Source organism: Hyperolius riggenbachi, chromosome 5 (genome assembly GCF_040937935.1).
Source record: "Hyperolius riggenbachi isolate aHypRig1 chromosome 5, aHypRig1.pri, whole genome shotgun sequence".
NCBI classification, from domain to species: Eukaryota; Metazoa; Chordata; class Amphibia; order Anura; family Hyperoliidae; genus Hyperolius; species Hyperolius riggenbachi.
The window spans coordinates 319,806,913-319,828,369 of NC_090650.1; the positions used below are offsets into that span (position 1 = coordinate 319,806,913).

Below are 21,457 nucleotides of genomic sequence, written 5' to 3' on the forward strand. Positions count from 1 at the left end.
CTGCCCAGCAAGCGAACGGTGAACCAAAACTCCTAGGCGCGTGTAAGTGGCTGAAAGATATCAAAAAGCTTCCTAACTAAAATGCTAAAGCAGAATTTTGCAATTATTCACATTGGGAGTGAGCTCTGATGTGTCCCACAATGCTTCACTGCTAAATTTGCAAATCTCTTCAATGTATATGATGGCTAAACACACCTCCAGAACTGCTGGAATGCAATGATGTGTTAGCTGAATAATATTAGAGCAAAACTACTCCAAGGTGCATACAGACTGTTTCAGATTGGTTGATCCTCATCAGTGCATGGCATGGATTAATATGACTCTATGGGGTAGAACTTGAAACACCCAGAGTTGGTTCACAGTGCAAGAGCTTTTTTTAAGCGCTTGTGATTTTAAAAGCTCTTGCTGTGATTTTAACCACTTGCCGACCGCACGCTTATACCGTGCGTCGGCAAAGTGGCAGCTGCAGGACCAGCGACGCAGTTCTGCGTCGCCGGCTGCAGGCTAATTAATCAGGAAGCAGCCGCTCGCGTGAGCGACTGCTTCCTGTCAATTCACGGCGGGGGGCTCCGTGAATAGCCTGCGGGCCGCCGATCGCGGCTCGCAGGCTAAATGTAAACACAAGCGGATTTACATTGTACGGCACTGCTGCGCAGCAGCGCCGTAAGGCAGATCGGCGATCCCCGGCCAATCAGCGGCTGGGGATCGCCGCCATGTGACAGGGGACAGCCTGTCACTGGCTGCACAGGACGGATAGCGTCCTGTGCAGCCCCGATCACCAGGGGTGGACAGGTAGGAGAGGGAGGGGAGGAATTTCGCTGCGGAGGGGGGCTTTGAGGTGCCCCCCCCCCGCAACACCCAGCAGGCAGGAGCGATCAGACCCCCCCCAGCTGGGGGCTGCTCCATTTCCTGGCACTTCTGCGTCCCACGCCGGCGCACTGACGTCATCGGACGTCCGCCGGGCTGTACTGCGCAGGCGCAGTACAGCCCGGCGGACGTCCGATGACGTCAGCGCGCCGGCGTGGGACGCAGAAGTGCCAGGAAATGGAGCGCAGAAGAGCCCGACCTGGCAGCCAGCCTGGCCAGGTCGGGTCGGGCACCGGAGACCACCGGGAGCCTGCGGAGCGGCGGCGAGGGCACCTCCTGCCTGCCACGGGCTGGAGGAAGCCCCAGGTAAGTGGAAATTTATTTTTATTTTTTTAATCCCCTCCCTGAACCTTCCCTTTAAAACAGAAGGAAATTTGCAATAATTCAGTGATTTTAAAAGCTCTTGCTGTGATTTTAAAAGCTCTTGCTAAACTCTTGTAATGCAGTGAGTTCGTTCTCACTTAAAGGAGTTATCAGGCAAAAATTGCCCAAATGGGCTTTACTCACCTGGGGCTTTCTCCAGCCCCTTGCAGCCGATTGTCCCACGCCGACCGCTCTGCTCCGCGCCGCTGTCCCGGTCTCCGGTGTCCGTATTCAGGCCGACCGCGGGGTTCCGCCTTACTGAGGCTATGCGAAGCACCACTGTCAATCACGGCCACATGGGCCGCAGCGAACTGCACAGGCGCAGTAGTTCTGCGCAGTTCACCATGGCCCACGTGGCCGTGATTGACAGCGGCGCAGCCTCAGTAAGGCCGACACTGCGGTCAGCCTGAATACGGACACCGGAGACCGGGACAGCGGCGGAGAGCAGAGCGGTCAGCGTGGGACAGTCGGCTGCAATGGGCTCGAGAAAGCCCCCGGTGTGTAAAGCCCATTTGGGCTATTTTTGCCTGATCACTTCTTTAAAGAGAACTTGTAACGGGGAAGCCTCACGGTCCCAATGAGGCTTCCTCCTCCGCTGTAGCTGCAGGCAATCCAATGCTGGCTCCCCCGAAGTCTCCTGCAATTCATGCTCGACAAACCTGAAAAGGCTTGATAGATTTACCTTTCCTGGCTCCAGCGGGGGCGCTTTTGCGTCTCTCAGAACGGAAATAGCCGATCTCTGTAGGGTCCGCTCTACTGTACAGGTGCAGGAGACTTGCGCCTGCGCAGTAGAGCAGGCCGACAGTGATCAGCTATTTCCGCCTATCTCCAAGCAGTGAGCCGATACTGAGCTTGCACTGGAGCCGGGAAGGTAAATATTTACATCCCTGCAGTTCGGAGGTCCAGAGCGAGACCGCCGTTGGACACAGGAGGACGGGGGAAGCCTCTATAAGATCCAGAGGCTTTCCCCTACTGAGGTGAGTACCCCCCAGGGGAACTTTTTGTCGTTGAAGGTTTTCTTTAACCACTTTGCGACCGCAGTGTTAAACCCTCCTAAAGACCAGGCTCTTTTTGGCTACACTGGGCTGTGCAGGCTTTTCAGCCTCCTGCACAGCCCAGCTAAGGAGCCCAGCGATCGGACTCTCCTCCTATTTTTGTCCCTAAGAGGACATGCTGCCGGAGGTGTCCGATCGCTGCTGACACTTTTTTTTTTTAGCCTCATAGAGGCTCTCTCTCCCTCCATCCCCCTACCTCTCCTTCCTCCCTTCCCTCCGCCTGTAGAAATGAACAGGACGGCGATCCGTCCTGTTCTCCGCCTCTCATAGGCATCAGCCTATGAGAGGACGGCGATCCCCGGCCAATCAGAGGCCAGGGATCGCCGATCTCGTACAGGGGTTCTGGGGCTGTCGCCGCGGCCATGCCTGTTGGCGAGGGGCGGTCTTGAAGTAGTTAAGCAATGTGATTTTATAAAAATCAATCATTGAATTAGCAAGAGCTTTTCAAATACTCCCTGAATTTGAATCTTAATCAGCTAAGCATATAATTTTGGGTGTTGGCGCTTAGCTATCACCAGCTATAAGATCGCAGAAGGTAAGTTTGGGAGCTTGTGCTTGGCTAAACATGGCTTCTCAATTGGAGGAAGGATTGGATTCCCGGAGCTTTGACTTAAGAGCAGATGTTAAAGGATAGAGCACAAGAAGGTTAGCTTTAGTTTTTGGGATTAAAAGATTAAGAGTAGGCATCAGGAAGGAATTAATATTAAGAGGGAGGTTGGAGTTAAAAGGAACCTGAAGTGAGAAGCATATGGTAGTTGCCATATTTATTTTCTTTTAAACAATACTAGTTGCCTGGAAGTCCTGCTGATCTCCTTGACTGCAATACTGTCTGAATCACACACCTGAAACAAGCAAACAGCTAATCTGGTCAAACTTGGGTCAGAACACCTGAGCTGGATGCTTGTTCAGGGTCTGGATGTATTTATTTATTGTATTTATAAAGTGCCAACATTACGCAACGCTGAACACTTGTTAAGGTTAGACAACATTTAGGGGTGACATACAGCAATAAGACAATACAGGAATACATGAAAACCAGGTCACGCAGCACAGTATGAGTACAAGGTAATGCTTAGTCATTCACTGGATGGGAGTATGGAGATTAGGCAAGTAGAGTTCACTCAAATGCATAGCATGGATACACGGTAATGGAGGTGTGTGATCAGGTAGGAGCCACAAGGAGGTGGAACCTGTCGAAGGCTTACAATCTATAGGGAGAGGTAGGGGCACTAAAGATAGGGGACCAGAGTTCAGATGGGGATTTAGAGAACCAGTGATGGGTGGTAGGCCAGAGTGAAAAGTTCAGTTTCATGAAGATGTTGAAGGAGGGGGCTGCCCTAGTACGGGAAGGTAGGGAGTTCCATAGTGTTGAAGCAGCTCTTGAGAAGTCCTGGAGGCATGCATGGGACTGGGTGATGCGGGGGGGGGGGGACAGGCGAAGCTCATTGGAGGAGCAGAGTGAGAGGCTCGGTGTGTACCTCCGAGTAAGATTGGAAATGTAGGTTGGACATGTTTTGTGGATAGATTTGTAGGTCAGACACAGTATTCTTGACTGGATAGGAAGCCAGTGGAGGGATTCACAGACGGGAGCCGCCATAGTGGAGCGATGGAAGGAGTGGATAATTCTGGCTACCGTGTTCATGATGAACTGCAGCGGGGCAATTCAGGTCATAGGAAGACCAGACAGAAGGGCATTGCAGTAGTCAAAGTGGGAAATTATGAGGGCATGGATGAGAAGTTTGGTCGTGGCAGAGGTCAGGAAAGGGCGGATCTTGCAGATGTTACAGAAGTGGAAGTTGCAGGACTTTGCAAGGTTTTGGATGTTGGGAGTGAAGGAGAGTGTGAAGTCCAGGGCGACACCAAGACAAGTGGGCTTGAGAGGTAGGGTGAATGGTAGTGTGGTTAACAGTGATATTCAAATTTTTGAGGTTCAGGGTTGGCCGGGGTGGGAAGATCATAAATTCCGTTTTGTCCAGATTTAGTTTCAGGAACCTATCGGATATCCAGGAGGAGATGGCTGATAGGCAGGAGGAGACCTTTTCCATGGTAGTGGTGGGATAGATCAGGGGTGTGGAGGTAGATCTGGGTGTCATCTGCATACAGATGTTAGTTAAAACCCATGGAGGAGATAACCTTGCCAATGGAGGATGTGTATAGGGAGAACAGTAGGGGGCCAAGGACCGAGCCTTGGGGGACTCCCAACCTAGAGGTTGTTGGGGGTGGATGAGGACTCATTGAAGGAGCGGTTGGAAAGGTACAATGAGAACCAGGCCAGGGTGAGGTCATGAATGCCCATGGACTGGAAGAGTAGTGGATGGTCCACTGTGTCAAAAGCTGCTGAAGGGTCGAGGAGGAGGAGAATGGAGTATTTGCCTTCAGCTTTAGCTAAGGCGAGGTCCTTGACCACTTTGGTGAGAGCTGTTTTGTTTAAATGGGCAGGCCGAAATCCAGATTGCTGTGGGTCTAGCAGGGAGTTGGCATTGAGGTACTGGGTTGGGTGTCTGTGAACCAGATGCTCAAGGAGTTGTGAGGCAAAGGGGAGGAGGGAGATATGTCATTAATGGAGGGTAGTGAGGGGTCGAAGGAGGGTTTCTTGAGCAGTGGTAGTACAGTTACCTGCTTGAAGTCAGAGGGGAAGATGCCTGTGGATAGTGAGAGGTTAAACAGGGTAGAGAGAACTGGGGCCAAATCCATGAAGTGAGGATGGAGTAAATCAGAAGGGATGTGGTCAAGGGGGGTAGGTAGTGGTTTGGGAGTAGGTGGTTGACTTCTTCCATGGTAGTAGGAGTGAAGGAGGTGAGAGGAGGATAGGGTGGAGGAGGAGCTGGATGGGAGGTGCTGGGAGCGGAGGAGTGAAGGGTTAAAGGGTCTGTGATTTAAAGGGACCCTGAGCTGTTCTTAAAATCAAACTTGGGACTTACTTGGGGCTTCCTCCATCCCCCCGTAGCCCACGAGGTCTTCTGGCATCTTCCTGGCCGCTGTTATTGTAGCATAAGAAAAGTAGTGTGGCACTACCCCTTTAACATTCACGTTCAATCTTGTGAGAAGGTAACTGATGGTGGCACATGTACGTATGCAGCAGCCTGCGCTCTCTTCCACAAACTTGCCAGACGTGTGCTCCGCTTACAGACCAGGAAGGAAGGGTTAAAATCTTGTAGCAATAGGAAGAAAGAAAAGCGTGCACCTTCGGTCTCAACTTTCAAATTTATTCCAAGTTGCCAGTAAACCTAGTGGAAGAGCAAACTAGCAAAAGTTGTGTACCTTATTTCTTGATGCGCAGGCTTTTGCAGGTGGAGGTGGGAGTCAGGGACAAGGTGGGCCTAGCGACAACCATTTTGCGTGCAAACGGACATTTAAATGCGAAACGGCCGTCGCTGGGCCCACCTTGTCCCTGACTCCCACCTCCACCTGCAAAAGCCTGCACATCAAGAAATAAGGTACACAACTTTTGCTTGTTTGCTCTCACTACCACTATGTTTACTGGCAACTTGGAATAAATTTGAAAGTTGAGACGGAAGGTGCACGCTTTTCTTTCTTCCTTTTGCTACTATCTTCCTGGCCTCTTCCATGGTCCCACTGTCCGGTCCAGTAATCCGGCGATCATGCCGTCAGACTCCTGCGCATGCGCGGTACAGTGTTTAAAGAACCATGCATGCGCAGGAGGCTGACTGCGCCTGGTGCGACACGGCGGGCGTGCTTTAGGAGTGTGCGCAGGTGACATGCTTGGAAGTTGCTGAATGACCGGACATATATATATATATATATATATATATTTTCAAGACTTAACTAGGCTTTTATTGTATGGCATTTTTTTCCCTCGATCTATTTTGTGTTCTATGAATTTTAATCGAAAAAGAGGAAGAATAGAAAAAAAACACATTATTTCTAAGTTTTACCAATTCCAGTTTAAAAATAAAAAGTGCTATTGGTAAAAAACACAAATTTTGTTTGGCCATGTCTACTGTTTATCACAATACTTAAATTACGTTATTGTCACAATTTATGGGGAAGATATTGGGTTCTGAAATAATGTAACAGTGTGTGTTTTTCACTATGAACTGAGAAAATAAAAGTATTTTTAAAGGTAAAAATCAATCTTACTGGCTCAGGGAAGATATGTTTCCTTTCACCAATTAGTGCTGCAGCAGATAGTGCCAGAGGTTTCCACAGGAGCCAGCTCAATTGTGCACAGCTGTGCTTCAGCTACAAGACTAATGGCCCGTACTCACGGGCTGCAAAAGTGGCCTGTCGCCAGCACACGTGAGCGTGTGCGCGACAGGCCGGCGACAGCTCGTCGCCAGGTCCCTTCGCGTACACACGCGGAAGAGGGACCAGCTCTGCGACGGAAGCTGTCGCCGACGTTCCTCCCCCGCCGCCGAAAGCGCCGTATTATAGTAAGAGGTTGCTATCGCTAGTCCGCATACTCACGCGGACTAGCGACAGCTGCGGCGGCAACTGTCGCCAGGCGATTGACCGCGCCAATCGCCCGGCGACAGCAGCGACGAGCGACGGTTCGGGGTGCGCGCCCGTGCAACGGCCCATACTCACGGGCCGCCGCAACACGTGCGCGCCGCGTGGCGACAATTGTAGCCCGTGAGTATGGGCCATTATATCTACGTCCTCGTGACTTAGATGAAGTCACAGAGGATGTAGATATAATGTAGTGGTGGATAAGAACAGCTCAGGGTCCGTTTAACCACTTTTTACTCCAGTACAGTATATCCATATCCGTTGACACTTAATCCAAGTCACAAGGATGTAGATATACAATTTGTACTTGTGGAGCAGCTGTGCATGATGTCGCGTTGGGAAACATAACTGTGCCAGGCTGTACAGACATGAAGTCAGCTGTATAGCTGACAACATATTTTGTTGCTATGAGGTGGAGGGATGATGGAACGTGTGTGGCAGCAGGTGGGGAGTGGTGTGCGCAATCCAATCGATGGCCCATAACGTAGCACTTCATTGAGCAGTACAGTGCTTGCAGACTGATGCTTGATAAATTTCAGCTGAATTCTATAAAAATTGAGCTTGCTGTATATGGCAGGAATCGGTTACTATCCGATCAAATTCCAATCAGATAAGGACGTATTAGCTAGGCATATTGGCCTACAATTATCTCATACATGGAGACCTAAGCTTCACACATATGAGGCGACATTGCAGGAACTAGGCTTTACAGACATGTCACTAGCCTGCAGACTAGTGACCAGGGTTGCCAACTCATTCCTTTAAATACTGACACATCTAAGTTATACAGGTTCTAGGGCTTCTCACAGATAATCAGTGCCTAAACTGCATCTAACTAGCCACAAGACATGTATAATTCATAAGTGTCCGTATTTAAAGGGATGAGTTGGCAACACTGCTAGTGACCTTTTATGTTGCTGGGGGAGGGGAGAGCAGAGTGTCGACATAGCAGTGGTTGGGGTGATTGGGTAGAATAATGTTCTGTCAGCGATTGGCTAAATCACTGGCCGAGGCGTTGGAGGGCATCAGGGCTGCTGTACTTTATACTAAATTCTCGGCAGTGACGGTCATTATTGGCGGCTTCAGTGGAGTGTCCTCTAGCCTCTGTGCAACGCAATAGTATATGGGCTGCTATGAGATCAGATTACTTTGTAATTCAGACAAAATGGTTCTGATTCCGCTAGTTAAATGCTTACTGTTTTATAGATGACAAAATTAGCAGTAACATTTCAGTGTGCGGCACATTATTAATAGCCGAGGCTCTTGCCACTAAAAACACAAAGTACTCCTACATTAGAAATGGTTTCCTGTCTGCACTTTCATGTAAACACTTGTCTGCTGAAAAAATGTGAATAATGGTTTTATTGTACAAAGTGATTGGCAACATAGCTGGCTGTCGTCTTCTCAGTTCTGTACTCCCGCCATGTCATCACTTCATAAAATTCAGCTGCTCTTTGTGTCTCTCACAGGGCCAGGTCATGTTTTGTTTAGGGAGGTTAATGGTTCAGTACCCTTTGCTTGTCACATCCAGCACACCATAACAACAAATGCAAACTGGAAATGTTACACAAATCCTTATTATAGCAAAGTGCTTGCAGTTATCACCAGGCAGTGCATCCTCTCCTGCTGTTGTTGTTTTCCTTTCACAAGAATCGCTGGGATATTGGCAGTCTTCTCCCTAGCATTGAAACGTTGAGAGAATGAGAGACATGGACTTGTCTTATTTACAACAGATGTGCAGCCTGTACTTTACTTCAGTTATGTAATAGTTTATTGTGCAGTTAAATCAATAGATTGTCCCTATTTATTGTCCAGCGCTGCGTAATATGTTGGCGCTTTATAAATACAATAAATAAATAATTGTCTTCACGTTAACCCTAAGCATGCCGACCAAACTATCATATTTGGTGGCTGCATTATTTTTGGAGAACAGAGTAGTCTTCATGGCTTGTCTGTGCTTTGGGCTCAGAACTGGTAAACTTTCTCCCTGATGGGATCCCCTGACTTATAGGTAACGTGTGTGTGTGTGTGTGTGTTTCCAACTGTTATCAGTGCTGTGGAAGGCCTGGAACCCACTAGAGCAGTTTTTTTTTTTTTTTTTGAATGTTCAGGGAGTGCTTTCAATCGCTAGCGATTTCCCTAAACGCACTGCCAATGTAAATGGATGGGACACAGTGTTCTCCCCGGAATTTTTTTCCAGCTGGGTGGCATTAAAACGTAACCAGGTGGGGACTGACAAGGGAATGCAGGGGCGGTGCAACTCTACTTACAGAGCATAGGAGGAGGATGAGGTGAGCCAATGACAGCCGGGTGCTCACCAAAATTAGCTGGGTGGAGCACCCGCCTAAAAGAGCCTGGGCAGAACACTGGGGACAGATTCCACTAGAGCGATTGCGATTAAAGAGACACTGAAGTGGAAAATGAATTGGTTGTGTAGTATGAATGATTACTAGAGCATTAGTAGCAAAGAAAATATGCTCATATTTTTATTTTCAGTTATATAGTTTTTGTTTTGTTTTTTTAATAACATTGCATCATTCTCTAATATTTGCAGTTTACACACTAGACAGCATTCTAAATGATTTTACAGAGCAGGCTAGTGAACTTTTGAACTGTTCTCTGCAGAAAAACAAACCATACAGTGCCAGAAACTTGAGATATTAAGCTTCATAAGACAGAGCTCTCTGTGACTTTGAAAGTCATGGAGCTCAATGGCTCTTTTGCATAGATAACTGGAGTTTAACTCTTCCTGTACTGGAAACAATATTAGACTTATTTCTCTGCTCCTAATGTTTTATTTCTTAGCTGTACTACACACACAAATCATTATATCATTTTTTTTTCACTTTAATGTCTCTTTAAGGAAATCACAATCTCAGGACATGCAGCTTTTTGGGAGCGTTTCCATTCCAATGAATTGCATAGGAAATCGCTCCCCAATTCGCTTGCAAAACGCTATCACAAATCGCTAGCGATTGCGATATCGTTTTGCACTTTTTAGTGGGTTTCAGGCCGACGAGGTCTGCAATATATAATGATTACTAGCGTTCAAGTTCTTCCACTTGCCTTTCTGTTTGTGGATAAACCGTGTGTATGCAATTTTGGTGGTGGGACCAGTAGATTGCTTTTAGCGAAACCCTTCGCATGGTCAGCTTGGTATTGCGTATGGTGAATACTGTTGTCTGCATTTAATTTGTATTCCAGGTTTTCTTTTGTCGTACAGCACCATCGAATATGTTGGCGCTTTATAAATCAATAATAATAATACTCACTAGTTCGCCAGTGTATAATGTATTTGGTTTTGTTTTATGTAAAAGTCTTGTTTTGTAGGCAGCAATGTTCTGAGCATCTTAATGATAAATTAGCACTTAACACAGTAATGCAGTGCATTAACAATTTAAAAATGTGCAAGTAAGAAAGGAAAAAAGAAAACACAACCATCTATCCCCTATTAGCAGGGTCACTGCTGGACCTATTAAAGCTCTTTGAGAAGTCATGCCGTTTATGTAAATGCAGCTTGGATGTGGGAACAGCTGTGCAACAAATAGATTTCTAGAGCACTCTGACACATCCCCGTGATGTCCTTTTACCACATCACACGTGCCTCCTCCATACCTTCCAAATCTCTGTTTGTCCTGTTGAGCTCTAATTCATTATCTTGCCTGGTGTTGCTCATTATTGTGACATATCCCCTGGCTTCTTTTTGCTGACCACCTGCCCAGTATTAAGGAGCAGATTTCCCCTCCTCCGCCTGGACGTGACAGATGGGACCCAATGAGCAGAGCTGACCACTGCTCAACAAAATGACATATAAATGTTAGAAATAATACACATTCTGTTTAATCAAAGGAGCCAAAAACTCCTGGCCTCTGAAGGGGAACTGCAGTGCACCAGAATGGCAAAAGCAGCCTACCACATGTGCAAGGAAGAGTGTGCAGTAGTGAGGCGAAGCCCTCTCATGGTGGTACTCGGGGACTACAGGATTTACTGCTTCATAGGATCCCTTGCGGTACACTCTGCTTTGTTGTAATTGTCACTTTAGGGACTTTCAGCAGTGGATCCATTACAAATGGACTTATATGAATGGATCCTATACATTTGATCCATCAACATGTCTGGTTAATGCTGCTTTTTATTGCGGAAACTGGGCACTTTTTTTTTTTCGTATGGTGGGAACGTAGCTTAAGTCCCACAGCACAACACTATACCATGGTGTACTGTATATAGACTAGCAGCAGTGCTTCACAATGCTTGGGTTAATAAGCTTGCATGGGCAGGGATCTCCCCTATTGTTTCCTGTTTTTGTTGTACTTTATCAAATGAACATGTACCAGTATTGGTAATGTTTCAAACCAGAAATCAACTATGTGTGTATTTGTACTTGTCCTGATTGTATTGTGTACTGAATTACCTATGTATCTATACTCCCACTGTTGTCTGTTTTGCAATATTTACAGTGCCACAGCATATGTTTAAATAAAATACAATAAAACAATATGGTACAATCAGCCCCCCTGCTCTGGATCCTAAAGATCATCCTCCCGTTCAGCCCCGTTTCTGCACTGGGACCCCCGAATCCTTCAGAATCATAACAAGCCTGTGATGCTTCACGCAGGCGCACTTGCGGCTAACCGCTCTAGCTTCGGCTCCGGCAGAAATGGCCGAGCCCGATCAGTCCACTCTACTGCCTGTGCAGTAGAGCAGACCCGATCAGACTTGGGTATATCCACTATGGCTGAGCAGTAAGCTGTGGTGTCGGAGTTGAGGAGTCCGAGTTGGAGCAATTTTGGGTACTTGGTGTAACGATCGGTGGGCGCAGAGAGTATCTGATTACCGGTGATCTGCAGTATCACCGGAAATACAGATATATACCAGATTATAAGTGAACTGCAGTCTCACCGATAATCCGATATACAAACTAACCTCTGATCACCTGAATAGAGTGTAGTGTTTGGTGTAACTGTAACACTAAGAGGACAAGGCCTCAATGCAGTAAGGAGTACTGCACAGATTCCTTCCGCAGACCTGAGCTCTCCAAGACGGGAGGAGTCAGACTGACAGTAGGAAGGGATATCTGAAAGTGACCCTCAGGAGGAAGGATCGCTAACAGAGCGAGGAACCGCCTCTAACGGTAAGGTCGGTTCTCGAGGTCGGACAAGCCAGGTCGTACACACACGGACAGATAAAGTACAGGATCAGGAGGCAAAGGCAGAGTCAAAGTACAGGCAGGGTTCAGCAACGGGGTATCAGAAATATCGGGGTACAAAATCAGGAGGCAGAAGCAGAGTCAAAGTACGAACCGGGGTTCGGCAACAGAGTATCAGAAATATCGAGGTGCAAGATCAGAGTTCAGGAGGATAGTCAAGGCAGGCAAAAGTCATAACAGATAATCACAATCAAACTAGTACTTTAGCTATCAACAGAATCAAGCTTAGTGTAGGATTACAGCTCCAGCTGGTCCCGGCACACTAACGGATCTAACTACGGATCTGGGTGCTCCCACATATGTGAACGCAACGCCAGACAAGGAGCAAGTGAACAACCAGCAGTATATATACTCTAGGACCTTTCCAGGACCTCCCTAATTGCTGGTCCAATGGGAGCAGTGGAATTTGTCAGCTGACCCAGCTGGTCAGCCGACACCCTTCTAACTGCTATTTAAATTCTGCCTCAGTGCTCGCGCGCGTGTAAGTCTGAATCTTGGTGGACTATCAGCCCCAGCCACACTAGTACTGTTTTGCAATGTATCTAATGCGGGGGTCGCCTCTGATGTGGATTCCGCCGTTACCAATGCGGATTCCGCCGCACTGCCCATGCGGCATGCGGCGTTTTTTCCGCGTTGTGACGCCATGCTGGACGCGGAAACAGCTGCCTCACCTCGAGAGACGGCGGCTTTTCCGCGTTTCCTCACACTTGGAGTCTGAGTCGGTGGTTACAATAAACTGAGCAGTCCGAGTCGGATTATTTTTGTACTGACTCCACAGCCCTGGTGAGGCGCGTCACAGGCTTGTTATGATTCACAACCCCGAGCAGTAGTCTGCGCCTGCACCCTGACAAGCCCTTGTTGGCGTACTTTCAGGGGGTACCAGAGCTGGAATGACGTTGAATGGGAGGATGCCTCTTTAGGATCCAAAGGTATGTACCCCCAAGGGGGCCCTTTTTTCCCACTACATGTTCAGCTATATTATAAACACACAAGCAGCAGTCAATTGTGAAAGTAATTGAATGCACCAGTTTCCTCCAGGCACTTGAGTTTCCTCCCACGTCCCAAAAACATACAGATAAGTTAATCGACCTCCACCTTAAATTGGCTCTAAACTATGATAGACCTAGGACTATAGGTTGTGAGCCCCCGAGACACAGTACATATAAATCATGATAAATCCCAAATAGAGCGCAAAACGAGTATGAGCGGTTTATAGCAGTCACACACGACTCGATATGCCAATCCAATCAATCCCCTTCCCGTCCAGTCACTTGGGTAGTGATTGCTTCCTTACCACATAAAACATTCAGTCTCCTTATATTTTATCAGAAATGTATTGAGCATATATGGAACTACAAGTGTTGTACTGCTCAGTGCCTTACAACAATGTGGCTATTGATCAGCTAATGCTGAAAGATATTGCATCCTATTTTTTTGTGCACACATCAGAGAGACGTGTAAAGTGTGGTTAGAAGTACTTATAAACGTCTCATCATCATTTAATATTGAGCTGTACTACAATATATGGACTTAGCCTGGGTTTTCTCCTCTTTCTTCTGTAGGCCATGGGGAATTCGTATGCAGGACAGTTGAAGTCTGCCCAGTTTGAAGAAGCGCTTCATAATTCCATAGAAGCCTCGTTAAGATGTAACAGTGTAATACCACGACCAGTGTTCTCTCAGCTCTACCTTAACGCAGACAATTCCACGGTGCCGTCAGAAGGTAAGTGAAAAGTATCACTTGATGGCATGACTTGAGACAAGACAAATAACATTTATTTGGCGCTTTTCTCCTGGCAGACTCAAAGCTCTTGGGCTGCAGCCACTAGGGACCACTCAGTAGGCTGTAGCAGTGTTCGGAAGTCTAGCCCAAGGTCTCCTTACTGAATAGGTGCTGGCTTACTGAATAGAAAGAGATGAGATTTAAGCCCAGGTCTCCTGTGTCCGAGCCCTTAACCAGTGCACTATCAAGCCCCTTTGTAGATTTTTCTTTTTTTCCATGGTCAGTTTCCAGTATGCTATGCTTGTGGCTAGCCCTTTCTAGAGCTGGCTATGCAGGAAAACACAGATCAAGGCATATTGATTACCAAGGCGTTTATTGTACCACTCTGTACCCTGAATTCTGTTCAGAATTCTGAACAATAAAATGACATTGTGTCTGGTTTTTTCGCTTTTTACAGTAGTGCACTTGATGAAGTTATTGACGACCGAAACATTGTGCATGCTATTGTTGTGATATGATAGAAGATAAAAGCAACTTATCCAGGAGGAGTCCCAGTTCTCTCTTCATGCGGATTTTGTACTTTGGTCCATCAGATATCTGAAGCTCCTGGTTTGACTCCCTGGGACATATGATGTGAATTGAGTGGAGTTTGACAGTTTGTGCTCCATTTTCTTCAGCTCCAGAGAGTAGATGAACATGAGAATAAAGCTTGCCTATTGGACCCTGAAACCATATGTCTTTTTAAAGGGGAGCTGTCAGCCATACTATCTCAGAAAAAAAACACAAATATATAAGTAGATAAATACATGCTGTACTTATATAACATACAGTGGTGTGAAAAACTATTTGCCCCCTTCCTGATTTCTTATTCTTTTGCATGTTTGTCACACTTAAAGGTTTCTGCTCATCAAAAACCGTTAACTATTAGTCAAAGATAACATAATTGAACACAAAATGCAGTTTTAAATGATGGTTTTTATTATTTAGTGAGAAAAAAAACTCCAAATCTACATGGCCCTGTGTGAAAAAGTGATTGCCCCCCCTTGTTAAAAAATAACTTAAATGTGGTTTATTACACCTGAGTTAAATTTCTGTAGTCACCCCCAGGCCTGATTACTGCCACACCTGTTGCAATCAAGAAATCACTTAAATAGGAGCTATCTGATACAGAGAAGTAGACCAAAAGCACCTCAAAAGCTAGACATCATGCCAAAATCCAAAGAAATTCAGGAACAAATGAGAACAAAATTACTGTAATTGAAATCTATCAGTCTGGTAAAGGTTATAAAGCCATTTCTAAAGCTTTGGGACTCCAGCAAACCACAGTGAGAGCCATTATCCACAAATGGCAAATACATGGAACAGTGATGAACCTTCCCAGGAGTGGCCGGCTGACCAAAATTACCCCAAGAGCGCAGAGAAAACTCATCCGAGAGGCCACAAAAGACCCCAGGACAACATCTAAAGAACTGCAGGCCTCACTTGCCTCAATTAAGGTCAGTGTTCACGACTCCACCATAAGAAAGAGACTGGGCAAAAACGGCCTGCATGGAAGATATCCAAGGCGCAAACCACTTTTAAGCAAAAAGAACATTAAGGCTCGTCTCAATTTTGCTAAAAAAAACATTTCAATAATTGCCAAGACTTTTGGGAAAATACCTTGTAGACCGACGAGACAAAAGTTGAACTTTTTGGAAGGTGCGTGTCCCGTTACATCTGGCGTAGAAGTAACACAGCATTTCAGCAGAAGAACATCATACCAACAGTAAAATATGGTGGTGGTAGTGTGATGGTCTGGGGTTGGTTTGCTGCTTCAGGACCTGGAAGGCATGCTGTGATAGATGGAACCATGAATTCTACTGTCTGCCAAAAAATCCTGAAGGAGAATGTCCGGCCATCTGTTCGTCAACTCAAGCTGAAGCGATCTTGGGTGCTGCAGCAGGACAATGACCCAAAACACACCAGCAAATTCACCTCTGAATGGCTGAAGAAAAACAAAATGAAGACTTTGGAGAGGCCTAGTCAAAGTCCTGACCTGAATCCTATTGAGATGTTGTGGCATGACCTTAAAAAGGCGGTTCATGCTAGAAAACCTTCAAATAAAGCTGAATTACAACAATTCTGCAAAGATGAGTGGGCCAAAATTCCTCCGGAGCGCTGTAAAAGACTTGTTGCAAGTTATCGCAAATGCTTGATTGCAGTTTTTGCTGCTAAGGGTGGCCCAACCAGTTATTAGGTTCAGGGGGCAATTTCTTTTTCACACAGGGCCATGTAGGTTTTGAGGTTTTTTTCTCACTAAATAATAAAAAACATCATTTAAAACTGCATTTTGTGTTCAATTATGTTATCTTTGACTAATAGTTAACGGTTTTTGATGAGCAGAAACATTTAAGTGTGACAAACATGCAAAAGAATAAGAAATCAGGAAGGGGGCAAATAGTTTTTCACACCACTGTATGTATTGCACTGTCCAGGTTTTGATTTTAGTGATTTATCTACAGTAAAAAAAGATAAAATCCTTCTTACCATTTTCCATTTTAAGTGTGGCTATTTTGAAGCCAATCCTGATGTAATTTCCTCCCTTACTCTCCACTACCTGATTTGTCAGCCCTTCCCTATAAAAAGTGCATTGTCTCTATGAGAAATATTGGCCAATCAGAGAGGAACAGAGGTGTGGGAGGGGAAAACCGGAGGAAAAGAGGCTTCAGACAATCAGGCTGCATTAGTTAAGTCTGAGAGGGAAGTAGAGAAGCAAAAAGGACAACCCAGAATGCCCTGCAACTTCCTTTTTGTGTACTAAATTTTGTGTGTACCAAAGAGTCAGGTAAACTGGGGAATAATTTAACAAGAAAAGTAATAGTGATTTTAACTTTTGGATTGCCTGGTTAGCATCCTTATTACTTGTTTACCAGATACAAATAAAGAATTGATTTTATGCCTGACAGTTACTCTCTTAAGGATCAACAGAAGGACTCTATTGCTTGGCACACACCATGCATGTCTGCTGATTGGATAGTAAATAGACTAGAATCCCAATGTACGCAGAAAATGTTATCTATGGTGTTTCCTGATCTTTTTGAAATTTCACTTTCATGTGATGCTAGTAATTGTTTGAAGTAATTTTCTTATGTGAAATAAAGTCTAGTGATTTCTGTTGTGTGTGTGTTTTTTTTTTGTTTTTTTTTTATGGAAGGTGCTGATATAAAGCCAAAAGTAGAGGAACTAGACAGGGATTTTGCACAACGGTACACCCAAAATGGTAGCCTCGATTTCTCAAACAGTCAGACAACCTGTGATATGGATGATGAAGACGAAGATGATGAGGTCTCAGATCCTAACAATCCGCCACTGCCTTATGCCCAGAAGCCCCCTCCAGAGGGTTCTTGCACTGTAGATGGTAAGCTTCTGTCTATCTAATGACACACCAATGTTACTTACCGATCTTAATCATTTTTTAAATTATATGGTGGAGCACACAATTGACTATAGATACGTAACCATCTCTGATATTGAAATTGTACTTAGCCAAGCTATCATCAGAGAAAATGGCCATCAATTTACCAGTCTCCTCGTTTCAAGACCACATTTGATTGCGCTCATTTTGCACTTGAATTTGCTGCTGTGTCTAGCTTTCCCTACTGCTGTTGGCTGTTCTATATAAGAATCTGAAACAGGTCATTTTTGTGTCCTAATAATATTTTAAGCCTTTAGATTGTAAACCTCTGGCAGGTTCCTCCTTTCCCTAGTGTAATCTACAGGGTCGTGTGCTCCTGTACTATGACAGCCTGTACTTGTATTACTGGGCCCACCTAACCAGCCCATATCGCATGATCATGTATTTTGTACAATTTGCCTTGTAAAACTTTGTTCTATGTTGTATACTTTGTTATGTCTTGTATCATTGTATATATTTATTGTCCAGCGCTGCATAATATGTTGGCGCTTTATAAATACAATAAAAATATTGTTATGGTTATTAGATACAGCAAGGTGAGAGTTATATGGAGGCTGCCATATTTATTTCCTTTTAAACAAAGTAAGTTGACTGGCTGTAACCCTGGTCCTGTGTGTCTAAGACATTTTGCCACAATTTTTTCTTCTCTTTTTTCCAGAAGCTGATCTTTTTTTTTGTTCACACTTGTATTACATAATGGGCCAGCTTAGATAGGCAGAAACATAATTAAAATGAACCTGAGGTGAGAGGGAAATGGAGGCTGCCATATTTATTTCCTTTTAAGCAATACCAGTTTTCTGGCTGTGCTGTTGATCTTCTGGCTTCAGTAGTGTCTGAATTGCATGCCTTAAACAAGCATGTGGCTAATCCAGTAAGACTTGAGTCAGAGTTCCTGATCTGCGTTCTTGTTCAAGGTCTATGGCTAAAAGTATTAGAGGCAGTAGATCAGCAGCATAGCCAGGCAATATACATTGTTTAACCACCCTGGCGTTCTATTGATTGCGCTAGGGTGGCTGCGCAGCACTATTTTTTAAATTTATTTTTTGTTAAATCATGTAGCTAGCCTAGCGCTAGCTACATGATAGCCGCTGAGCAGCGGCATCCCCCCGCCCCTTCCGATTGCCTCCGGCGATCAGAGCAAACAGGAAATCCCATTCAGAACGTCATTTCCTGTTTGGCTTCCCCCGTCTGATTGGCCAGGCTGCGCAGGGGTCTCGGGGGAGAATGGAAGGCCTGTTACGCGTCGGTTAGCGCCGGATCGTCATTACCGCTAAGGTGGTTAAAAGGAAATTTGACGGCCTCCATATTCCTCTCACTTCAGGTAGGCTTTAAAGGAGACTTTTGTGGTGTGAACTGAAATCCTGTTGACCACAAGATCAGAAGTTGATGGACTGAGTTCATGTAGGGTTTTGTGGGTAGATCATCTGGTGCTGTTTGGATTTGCTTCATCATCCTGCTGGAGACTGATAGTGGGTGGACACAGACTAGTTCTCTTCGAGAAGATTGTACCCTGTAGTAGTGCCTATCTGTGATGCAGGAAGTGGCCAGTATCTGGGCTCCTGACCAGGTACTGTATTTTTTTGGACCTATAAGACTCACTGCATCTTACAGTCCAAATGCATGGAGTTTCTGACTTGTGAACACCTGCCAATATGAACCTCCAACCCACCGCAATGTTGAGGATTTTCTGTACTGTGCGTATGCAGAGGAGGAAACCTAGGTGAGTCTTATGGTCAGGAGTGTCTTATAGTCCAAAAAATACGGTACTTCAGAAGCAATTTATTTGACATCCGCTAATCAACCACTTCCGTACCAGCAACCTCTGCCCCCTTAAAGGAGTTATCCGGGAAATTTGAATAAAATAAACGCTACTTACCGGGGACTTCCTCCAGTACCCAAGCTCCCAGGACCTCCCTCGCCGCATCTCCGCCCGCAGCTGTTTGCCGGAGCTCCGACCCGGTCCCCGGCGATGACGTCAGAGCGACCTGGAGGTCCACGTGGCGGTGATTGACAGCGCCGATCGCGCAGGCGCAGTACAGAGCGACCTCCAGTTCGCTCTGACGTCATCGCCGAGGACCGGGTCGGAGCACCGGCAAACTGCTGCGGGCGGAGATGCGGCGAGGGAGGTCCTGGGAGCTTGGAGCTGGAGGAAGCCCCGGTAAGTGGCGTTTATTTTATTCAAATTTCCTGGATAACTCCTTTAAAGATAACCCGAGGTGGGTTCTAAGAACGCTATTTGCACACAGAGGCTGGGTCTGCATATAATACCCAGCCTCTGTTGCTATACAGTTCCCCCCACAGGCCCCCCTGCACTCTGCTTGCCCCCCATAAATCATACGCCGAGCTGTCGACACGCAGCGTGTCGCAGCCAGCTGTTTACTTTTGGAAGTGTCACTGACGCCGCTCCCCCGCCTCCTCCATAGCGCCGGTTCCCGCCTGTGTCCCTTCCCTCCAAGCAGCATGGAGGGAAGGGACGCGGGCGGGAGTGGCGCTATGGAGGAGGCGGGGGAGCGGCAGAGAGTGACACTTCCAAAAGTAAACAGCCAGCTGTGACACACTGTGTTGTATAGCAATAGAGGCTGGGTATTCTATGCAGACCCAGCCTCTGTGTGCAAATAGCGTTCTTAGAACCCACCTCGGGTTCTCTTTAAGGACCAAAGACTGCTAGTATGGTAAAATGCAGCCTCACAATAAATCGCCGCAATAATCCGCCACTCCTGCCGGTCACAACGCTGCCCCATCGCCGCAGGCTCCTCTCTGCTGTCTCTGACGGCAGAGTGCTGACAGCCGGTCAGGAGCCGCTTTCATTGGCTTCTGATGCTGTCTATCAATGGGAGCCAATGTGATCGGTTGTCCGTGATCACGATGAGCCAATGAAAGCAGCTCCTGACCTCTGTCTTATAGAGGGCAGAGCGAGCGAATTACCGTGGATACAGAGCGGCGAGATCGGTGCTAACGGCGGGGACGCGCATTTCAGTGCAACATTTAATCTATGTTCAGTTAGAACCCCAGCACCACGTGCTGGACATAGATTCATACTGCGTCGGTCTGGAACCAATTGCCTGTACAGTCATCAGATAGTTATACAATTTACCAATAGAGATTTGAATTGTTTTATTTTTCCCAAATTATGTGTGCTGCCAACCTGTCAAGTCAAAATACTGCCAAGTTTCCACTACTACACTGTACAGGTATATTATGTAAGAGCTTGTTCACACTAGGGGGTTGTGGGGGCTGTGCTTCACTTACCCTATTGATGACACTGGAGCAATGCTATGCAGCGCTAAAAAAAACCCTGCACACTGCAGTAAGGGCCCTTTTCCACAAGCAGTTGATAGGCAGTGAAAACATTTTCGAACTCACAAAATGCTTGCCGCTGCAACTGGCTGCCTGGCAACTGCTTGCCCGCTGCCTGGCAACTGCTTGCCTGGCAACTGCTTGCCGCTGCCTGGCAACTGCTCACCGAGCACCCAGTTCAGCCACCTGTGGAAAAGGGCCCTAACAAATTGCAGAAACCTCAGCAGTGGGAGTAACACACATTGTTTTCTACGTAACATCTGTTGCACACTGTATGCAGTGCTGTGTTCTGCACCAACACCACACACAGTGGCAAATAGTCCTATCTAGATGCAAGACCTTTACTGTTGTTCTTTACAAGTATATTTGTTTGCTTAGCTTGCAGATATGGAGTGGCAATTGTCCTAATGCCATTCTTTGATTTCTAGGGTTTTGCCAAGCAGGAAAGGATTTGCGATTGGTAACACTCAGCAAAGAGCAGTTTGAGATTCCGCCAGGCTTTCAGCTGGTTGGCGTGAAGAATCCATCTCTCCCGGAGCACATACTTGTCTGCGCTGTGGATAGAAGGTTTCTCCCTGATGATGAAGGAAAAAATGCACTTTTAGGTGAGTGGCATTCTGGGCCAGGGACGTTATGTATGCTGCTTGAAGACTTTAGACATGTTGATCATCCTGTAAAGGGATAGCAGTGCACTGGCTTGCAAGCCCATGTTTTCTGGCAGGGGTTTCACCATCTGATTCTGACATAAAAATTCTTATCAATTAATGTCACTAATGTTTTGTCAGCTGTTGTATTTATTGTTTGAATACAACATACAGGTAGTCCCCAGTTAATTAATGAGATAAGGACTGTAGGTTTGCTATTGTAACTACATTTTTCCTGCATGGGACAAAATAACAGACAACCAACAGGAGAATCTCCAAGGGGCTGGCTCACATCCAATATGATTTTCTGTAAGCAGGGAAAACCAATTGCGTTATTCTGTTTAACACATCCCTTCCTGGTTTCCTTTGTTACGCTGTG

General features: G+C 46.2%; 1 protein-coding gene across 3 annotated transcripts in view; it reads left to right on the plus strand.

Moving 5' to 3' along the window:
* The window catches only part of GREB1L (GREB1 like retinoic acid receptor coactivator), a 194,658-nt gene that overhangs the window by 88,785 nt on the left and 84,416 nt on the right, over positions 1 to 21,457 (plus strand). For 2 of the 3 annotated variants that reach the window (XM_068237238.1, XM_068237239.1), the window contains exons 3-5: positions 13,524 to 13,683; positions 16,877 to 17,080; positions 20,863 to 21,039. In XM_068237238.1, the coding sequence (XP_068093339.1) occupies positions 13,527 to 13,683; positions 16,877 to 17,080; positions 20,863 to 21,039 (538 nt within the window). In that variant the 5' untranslated portion in view covers positions 13,524 to 13,526. The remainder of the gene's footprint in view (positions 1 to 13,523; positions 13,684 to 16,876; positions 17,081 to 20,862; positions 21,040 to 21,457) is intronic. The other variant, XM_068237240.1, reaches the window with a different exon arrangement.